Here is an 8,888-nt window from a genome sequence, read left to right as displayed (position 1 = left end):
GTGGACACCGAGGGGCAGGTGACGACCTTGCAGATCAAGCAAGGGAAAGGGGTTGATTGTCTTTGAGACAAGTCTCTCTGTGTAGTTGAGCCCACAAACCTGCCTCAGGCTCTGGAGTGCTGGGCACCACCATTCTGGGCTTACACAGGTTTTAAATATATGTTTTTTTGGGGGGGAGGGGTACTGGGAATCGAACTCAGGACCTTCTGTCTGCCAGGCAGGTGCTTGTGGTGCCAAGCTGCACCCCTGACCCCAACCATCGAGTTTTAAAGAAAAATGTCATTGATGGGATTCTCTTCAGTTTCAAGATGTTTCTCAAGGTTTAGACTTAGAGTAAGAACTTGTAAAACATCGGCAGTGTTCTTAAATATTTATAGATGAGCATCAAAATACTGTCTTTTATAGTCATTTCCAACATTTCTTCTAATACTTTTTACAATTTTAATTTGATCACATATTATTAAGTAAATTCGTCAACATACCTCATTACATATTTAGGCAAAATAGATTGCTTTCTAGAAACTTTAATAATTCAAAACACTGAGTACAATATTGCATATGATACCATATGTGTAGCAAAAGTTACCACATATCTAATGGATCTGCTATTCTATTTTTTAAATGAAAAGAAATCAAGTTTCTAGTAACCTGCAGGTTGGGGAAAACAACTTTTCATTACGACTTTCTTACCAAAGTATGATTTAATATTGATCATATGTGTCAATATACAAACAAGATAGCAACTTTTAAAACTTGGAACTAGCTATCCTTACAAAATTACATCACACTGTAAATAAACCCCTCCCCCACATTTTATACAAACTACATGATTTTGATATACAAAGATTCTGTTTTAATTACACTGACAATATACAATCAGGATTATTTACAATACCAAAAAGTCGATGAACCACAGCTGAACATCCTGCTACTGGCAGCCACTATACTTCAGGAGGTAGCTTTAGTGAAACGAAAGGAAGAGGCCACGGTTCCCAGCTTGTGTTCTAGAACTAATTTACAGAACGTAACAATTCATTCTATGCACATATGTACAGTTTCCTTACTGAACTGCAATCCAGATTCTGTGTCTGAAGACATGCAGGAGAACCAGTGTGGCAGAGGCTTAGCACTGTTCACAGATGCACTGAAAAATCAGAATGTCAGACTCCACATGGTAACATCCGAAGCCCGTAATTAAGGATCAAATAAAGTTTAATTTTTAAAGACATTGGGCTCTATGTTATTCCCTCTTCCCCCACCATGACGTATCTGCCTTGTTTAACTACAGCTTAGTATCTGAGCATTGGGGATTTTAGGGAGGGGTTTGTTTTGTAACCCAGACTGGCCTTCAACTCACAGGAATCTACCTGCCTCAGTCTCCTGAGGCCTGGGATTACATGCGTGAGCCACCATGTCTAGCATAAGCCAATATCAGGTAGTTTGCTCTGAAATCAAAGCATGGGGAAAATGTGTGGAAGTCTGCATATAAGGGAAATCTTAAGGTCAGTCTGGCTCACTAAGAAATAAATGCTTTGGGTTTTAATTACTCATTTCTTCCAATTATACAAGATTATTTACGCTGGCACTTTGAACTCTTAAGAGGTGTCGTACCGACATCTGGAGAAGATCGGAAAGCGTTTATGACTGGGCCTGGTACAGGCCGCCAGGCCTCGCAGGTGCCAGTACAGATCTTCACCTACAGTCTGCGAACCCAGACGGCCCCCATCTTCCCGCTTCCTCTTAGTGACTGCCAGACAGGAGGGGGAATTAGGAGGGGAATTAGGAAATACAGGGGCCCAAAACAAATGTTCTATGAAAATAAAAACCCTCAACAGCTGTTAATGTTTTAGAAATGCGCTGAGGTCTACACTGATCAACCCCGTGAGCGGGATCTGCAACTCTTCTGTGCAGGGCACAAACGCCTAGCTGGGGGCAGTGTCCTGTGCTCTCAGCAGGGCTCACAGCAGCCCTGCAGCCAGGTATCCTGAGAGTAACGGTGAAACTTTAGATGGAATCAGCAAGACTTTTCTCCAGTTGCATAAAATCCTATTTTAAAAGTTTTTAAGCTGGGTATGGCAACACATGCCTCTTATCCCAGCACTGGGGAGGCTGAGGCAGGGGGATCGGTATGAGATCAAGGCCAGTGTGGGCTCCAGTGTGAGTTCAAGCACAGCCTGGACTACACAGCAAGACCCTGTCTTACCCACCACCTCCCAACAATGGCAGCTTTTAAGAAATATTTAACAGCTGTTGTATCTTGTGCTTAACTCTGAAATACTGCAGACTTGCTCCTTAGGGACCAGGAAAGCCCACTGTTTCGCACTGTTCCTAACATGCGGAGTCCTTTGCAAGACGCATTTGTTTCCAGCATACCCACCGCTGATGGTTGCTGTGTCTGTCATCAGCTGACAACTCCGGCACCAGTTCTCCAGAGGTATCTGCACAGAGAACGAAACTGCCCCATTCCTCCCTGGGAGGCCGGCCCGGGAGCCATTGTGGGCTTTTTCGGGTTCAGGAGTAGGGCCCCCGGCGGCTCAGTCCCGGGCCCTGGGCAGATTGTAGGCATAGCGCACCAGCGGGAAGCCGCGGCTTTGGTAGAAGCAGGCGCGCCCGCAGGCCTGCACCTGCTCCGAGCTGTCTGAGACAAACGAGTCCTCCTCGTCCGCGCAGTCTGAGGGTGCCGACTGCGCGCCGCTGCACTCGAACCAGGAGCCCTCGGGCCTGTGGCAGGCACCGGCAGCCAGGGCCGGGCAGCTGTGCGCGCGGAGCAGGTGTCTGCAGGCCGGCAGGGGCGGGGGCCGGGCCAGCAGCAGTGCCTCGCAGCAGCCGCAGGCGCACACGGCTGGCAGCGCCCGCTGGGGGCAGCAGGTGGTGCAGGCCGGGAGCGGAGTGCGCTCCCCCAAGAGGCTCCCCGCGGCCGGGGGTCCCTGCAGGCCTGGCCCCATGCCCCCCACGGCTCTCCCACCTCCGGCGGCCCGGGCCAGGCGCCTCCGAAGCAGGGCCCAGTCCTCCCGGAACTGCGGGCTAAAGAAGACGTAGAGCACCGGGTTGAGGCAGGCAGGCAGTGGGAAGAAGATGAGTGTGACCGACTTGGCGATCTCGGGGCTGACAGGCACAGCGGAGACGAGTGGTGCGAAGGAGAAGAAGGCGAGCGGGCAGAAGAGCAGGCAGTCGGCGAAGATGAGCCAGGCCACGTGCTGTACTGCGCCGGTGCGCGCGCGCCCCAGCTCGGCCTTGCCCAGCGCGCAGTAGAGGCGCGTGTAGGCAGCGGCAGCCAGCAGGAAGGCCAGCGCGCCCAGCAGCACCAGCGCTGCAGCAAACCCCAGCGCCGGCGCCTCGGCCGCGGGGAACGGCAGACACAGTGGCGACGCCGGCAAGGGCCCGCTGCGCACCAGGGGCACGCAGCCCGCCGCCGCCGCACCCAGGAAGGCCAGGCCTGCGGCTGCCCGCACCCGTGCCCGCGCCCGCCGCCGGCTCTTGCGGCTCCGCACTGGGCCCCGTGCCGCCAGGCTGCGCTCCACGGCCGCCAGCGCCAGCAGCAGCACGGCGCTCTCGGAGGAGAAGATACCCAGGAAGCCGGCCGCGCGGCAGCCGCTGCCTGTCTCCCACCAGACGCCGAAGTCGGCGAAGCGGCCCCAGGACACGGCGTCCAGCAGGCTGAGCATGCCGGTGTAGACGCCAGTGAGCAGGTTGGCTACGGCCAGCAGGCCCACCAGCAGCTTGGAGGACGAGGGCGCCACGCCGCACGCGAAGGTGGTGACAATGACCAGCAGGTTGGCGAGCAGGGCCACCAGGAAGATGAACCAGACGGTGAGGCGGATCATCCAGCTGCCCAGCAGGTACTCGCAAGGCTTAAAGGCGCCTGCGAGGTGTATGGAAACAGAATGGCTTGGGAGAGCCCACACTGCTTCGGTCCAGAGTGGTCCCACCCGCCCCAGGTGGCACCGCGACCAGAAGGGCACCAAAGCCTCCTGCCCACCCCTTACCCATCTGCGGACTACCGAGGTGCTGAGTTCCCCATTCAGATAGTACACACGCAGCCCTGGGGAGTGCACACCGCAGCGGACTAGTGAACTGCCTGGCACGATTCTTAGTTTTGATTTTTGAGACAGATCTTGTTATGTAGTACACATTGGCTTTAAACTCACAGTGATCTTCCTGCCTCAGCTTCCTGAGTGCTGCAGACACAGGTGTACCCTGCCAGGCGGGCTGACATTGGGGACTCTGAGTTATAAAACTAAGGCTCAGCGCCTCCTGTGGCACCTACTAACAAGGGCAGCTGGTTTGCAGCTTAGCATAGTTTAGCCACAACAGTCCTTTACTTAGTGACCTGTCTTGCCTAGAATACCAGGCAGATGGTGGCGTGGGCATCACAGTCCAACCAGCTCAGTAACTTCCAAGACTAGGTCCAAGGTAGTAAGTCAGAAAGGAAAGGAAAGAAAGCATGAAAAACAACAACAAAATAACAAAAAGCATTCAAAGCCATTATAGGCTGGTAGCAAAAATTAGTCTTAAAGAGTTAAAAGACCAGTTGGGCATGGTGGTGCATGCCTGTAATCTCAGCAATGGGGAGGCTGAGGTAGGCAGATGACTCCCAGTTTGGGGCCTATCCGGGCTACATAGTGAGTTCAGTAAGCCAGAACTGCATAGAAAGACCCCTCTCAAAAAATCAAAAACGAAACTAATCAAAAATGGAAAAGCAGCATTCAGAAAGCCTCTCTCCCATCACAGGACCCCCCCCCCCCCACCTGCCCCGGCCCTGAAAGCCTGTGAATACAGATGTGGCCTCTAGGAGTCCGGCCCTGTGATTTTTGCGGGATGTGGCCCAGCTGTGGGGCCCAAGTACACTTTTGGAGGCAAAGCAGCTCCTTGGGCTCCACCCAGGGCTCCACTGGGCAGTGCGGGACAGGGCAGCGCGGCAGAGGGCGTGCACGCGCATCTGCACGGAGCAGCACAGTGCATACCTGTGGGCGGTGTGCAGTGGATGATGATCTGGCCATGCTCCTGGTGCTCTGCGCTGTCTGTGCTGTTCCCCACGCTCGCAGCAGCTGAACAGAGGGTACAGGTGCAGTCACACTTCCCTCCCGCCCCCTTAGCCCGGGAAGGAGTGCGCATGCCAGCTCGGGAAGGCCTGGGGACCCACAGGTCACCTGCCCGGAGCGGTGCGCCTACCCCGCCACCTGAAGGCCTACCTTTCTCCTCGCCTGCACCGTGGTCCTGCAGGCTGCTGTCCTCCGTGTGTAAGCTTGCGTAGGAGTCACAGCCCCAGAACGCGCAGCACTGGTAAGCATACGGGACGGAGAGAGACCTGGGGAGAAGTCAGAGAACCCGCTGTAAAACCTCCCGTGCTCCCCACGGCAGCCGTCTCCTCCCCAGCCAGGCCTCGGTTTCCCAGCCGGGAAAGCGCTCTGGAAAGCGCCAGGGACGATCTCAAAGGTCCACCGTGTGTCTCCCCTTCCTGTTCTCATTTGGACTCCAATGCAGCCCTGTTTAAAATTTCCTGGCAGCACTGCAGTTACAAGAAAATTGCCATGCTCAGTGTTAGAGGGAACTGGTGGCTTCATTTGAAGTCAGTATCCTAGGTCACTGTGACTGTGCCGTGAAGGAAGTGACTTTGTTCACAGTGGTGCATTTATCTCCTTTCCCTTCAACAGTATTTGCCAGGTTTTCTCTACTACATTTAGTGAGGTCTCCAACGTCCCTCTGAAGTAGTACGGCTGGATTACACGTGTGTGCCACCATGACCGGCTTCGCACTGTGTTAGTGTTCTGCAGGTTCACATTTATGTGGCTTCAGACATCTCTTAGGTAGTGACAAGTTCATGACAAGTTCACGATGTGATAAATTTCTGTGATCAGTTACATGATTTCTGTGACAGCAGGGAGGATTTCAGTGCATGTTCTCAACAGCTATGGAGGAATGCTCACGTTCTGCTTTTTACCAAATTTGCAAGGACAGAGACAGAAAGCATTCTTAAATTACAGCCTCCCAGAAAAGGGCACTACAGCAAAAAACCCCAGGACACGCTATAATTTGAGAGCCTACCCTAACTTTAACAGCAGCAACAAAAAGACAGGTAATCAGAGACACACCTGAGATTCACGAAGTCTTTGGGTGCCAAGGCCCCCTTCATTTCCACGTTGCCCACCAGTTTTAGCTGATTCAGCCCGCTCAGGCCCTCCGTGGGAAAGGAGGTCAGGGCGTTGAAACTGAGGTCTCTGAAATGCCAAGGGGACTTGGGGTGAACTTCTCACAATGCGACTGCCTGAAAAGCATCTGTAAACTAAGCGTTACTCCCTATGTGGGGTTCAGAAGGGCTGAGGCGACAGATGCAAGGTGCATCTTGCCATTCGAGAAGCCTGGCACCTTCCCATTGATGCCGGGGAACAGCAGAGTAGACACACACTTTGACCCCTCCGAGGTCACTGTTTACTGAGCTCCCCAGAGGTCTGTCCACTTACAGGTTAGTGATCGCCCCGAGCCTGGCAAAAGCACTGTTGTGAATTTCATGGATCTGGTTTCTGCTCAGATCCCTGCAATGTAAGAGCAGCACGTTAACCTTCCCACAGAAACGCTGAACACAGCTCATTACTTAGGCTACGCTGTAAAGCTGAGGCAGTGACACAGCGGCCTTGCTGCCAGAGCCCTGTGGGCCGCCCTTCTGCTGTGATTAGCGAGGGCCTTTCCCTGACCACTACTTGTCTCCTAGATTGCACTCTGAGCACCGATGCTGGGCTGGCGTCCATCAGAACAGGTGTGACTTTTTTCCATCTTATCATTCTAGTACCAGTTCAAAAACAAAAATGATATGCAGTAACCTTTGGTCCCGTGAGCTAGGCAAGAGGGACCCGGCTTTAGAAAAAGCTGCAAATAAAAATGGGTTTCCTATTATTTGCCTTCTCAAAGGTTAGCGATAGGGCCAGCCCTGAGGGAAGACAAACAGTCAATAAGCAAACAAGTGAATTCCAGGAGGCCTCAGATAGCACTTTCTGGCAGGCGGGAAGTGGAAAGCTGTCAGCCAGGCTCAGACCCAGAGCCTGCAGTGGGGTAGGGTGCTCACCCAGACCCCACAGATGGGCCTCTGTTGGGGTGCAAATCAAAGCCGAGGTCTTCATTGTCATCAGTGATCTGGGAGGATGCTGGTAGAAGCCAGGGCTTCCCACTGGTACCCTAACCCAGACCACTAGTCCTAAACCGAAACTCTAAAGCATAACCCTAACCTGTACTGTAACCAAACATTAACCATAATCGCTAACCTTAACCCCCACAACCATAACCCAAACCCCTAACTGTAACCCTAAGCCCCAAACTGTAACACAAAGCACTAACCATAACTTTGCCCCCAAACCATAACCCTAGCCCCTATGTAAGCCCCAAATGGTAGTCCAAGCCCCTAACCATAATCCTGACCCCTAAACTGTAACCCGAACCCCAATGCTACCTTCATCCTAACTATGACCCTAAACCCAAGAAAGACCCAGAAAGCTCACAGCCAGCATGGTCTAGCGCAGTGTCCTGCTGTCGACTGTTTCCTCCCTATCCCCTGCCCTGTTCCCCTCCAGGATGGGATCACCCAGAGCCCACACAGCAACACGCCAGCCTGCTTGTTTCCTCACGGGGAACCCCTTGGAAAAGCAGATCCCACCTCTGTCGCCGTGCGCACATGAGATTTCAGTGCTCCCTTCCACTGAGTTGTCGGAGCTTGGGCCTCCGTGTGCTGGGTCTCCTAGTCCCCCATCTCCCACTGCTGCCTGGGACAGACCCAAGCTCAGATAGAGGTCTGCACAGGCCCAGCCACGCTGCCCAGGAGGGATGGCCCTGCCTGCGCCCCAGACCTTGGGAACCTCAGAGTGCAGCCATGCCACGCAACAGCACTGGCAGTGTCACCCGAGCACGGTGAAGGCTCTGTGAAGCTTGGAGCGGGAAGGCCCCGCTGCGGTGTCCTGTGACGGAGACCTTGCTAAGGACAGCTACTAACAGGAAGGTTGTCACACGGCCCGATTCATACTCGGAAGAACACTCTGCTCTCATGGGTGACTTACAGGAGCCTCAGGGACACCAGGCCTCGGAAAGTATCTTCTCCTATTTGGTAGATCTGATTGCGTTGCAGTGAACTAAGAAAGAAGAGAGGGCGGGGAGGGGGAGAGGATGAGCCGCACTCTGTGTCCCCAAGCTTTCTGTCCATCTAAGACCCCACCGCGGGAAGCAGCAGTTAAGGAGAGGCCTGGAGGTCCTCAAAGGCTCTGTGTGCGGACTCCCTGGTGTGGGAGGGGGAGGGGACACAGAGAGACAGGGCCCGAGACATCAAGAGCAGGGCAAGGAGCACAGGCGCTGGTGGCACCCCTGTCACCCCAGCACTGGGAAGCTGAGGTGGGAGGACTGCCTTGAGCTTGAGGCCAGGCTGGGCTACACAGTGAGTTCAAGTCCAACCTGAACTGCACAATAAGACCCTATGTCAGAGAAATAAAAATAAAAGATGTGTGTGTGGGTTCACACGGCGCCGGTCACCTCCCATGTGACTCCTAGCAAGGCTGTCCTGTGGCGGGTGGGGCGGGGAGGGGAGGCAGTATTCTCCCTGGTCCCCTCTACAGCCAGGACCGATGTTCTTTGCACGGCTCCCCACCCTGGATGGCTGTCAGCAGAGGGCTCAGTGGGCAGAGCCAGAGGCCAGCTTTCTGCCCCTGGAAGCCCTGTGCTTAGCAAGGCCATATGTCCTGACCCAAGAAGCACCCATCCTAGACAGGAACTGCTCAGTGAAGCCCAACTTACATCTCCTCCAGGGCATGGCAGCCATCAAAGCTGGGAAGGTCCCTGATGCTGTTGTAAGACAAGTCCCTGGAAGCATTGAGGGTTCATGTGTTAATGTCACATTATCAGAAATTGCTTTT

General features: G+C 53.8%; 1 protein-coding gene across 3 annotated transcripts in view; it reads right to left on the bottom strand.

The window, feature by feature from the left end:
* Positions 1 to 508: 508 nt before the first annotated feature.
* Positions 509 to 8,888, bottom strand: part of Lgr4 (leucine rich repeat containing G protein-coupled receptor 4) — a 31,510-nt gene continuing 23,130 nt past the window's right edge. For 2 of the 3 annotated variants that reach the window (XM_063256761.1, XM_063256764.1), the window contains exons 12-18: positions 8,770 to 8,835; positions 8,043 to 8,114; positions 6,462 to 6,533; positions 6,093 to 6,218; positions 5,193 to 5,308; positions 4,965 to 5,048; positions 509 to 3,862 (exon numbers count right to left, since the gene is read on the bottom strand). In XM_063256761.1, the coding sequence (XP_063112831.1) occupies positions 2,535 to 3,862; positions 4,965 to 5,048; positions 5,193 to 5,308; positions 6,093 to 6,218; positions 6,462 to 6,533; positions 8,043 to 8,114; positions 8,770 to 8,835 (1,864 nt within the window). In that variant the 3' untranslated portion in view covers positions 509 to 2,534. The remainder of the gene's footprint in view (positions 3,863 to 4,964; positions 5,049 to 5,192; positions 5,309 to 6,092; positions 6,219 to 6,461; positions 6,534 to 8,042; positions 8,115 to 8,769; positions 8,836 to 8,888) is intronic. The other variant, XM_063256763.1, reaches the window with a different exon arrangement.

Source organism: Cavia porcellus, unplaced genomic scaffold (genome assembly GCF_034190915.1).
Source record: "Cavia porcellus strain 051 isolate PalLab524CR breed Dunkin Hartley unplaced genomic scaffold, mCavPor4.1 scaffold_9, whole genome shotgun sequence".
NCBI classification, from domain to species: domain Eukaryota; kingdom Metazoa; phylum Chordata; class Mammalia; order Rodentia; family Caviidae; genus Cavia; species Cavia porcellus.
This window is presented reverse-complemented; position numbering and strand designations above follow the sequence as displayed.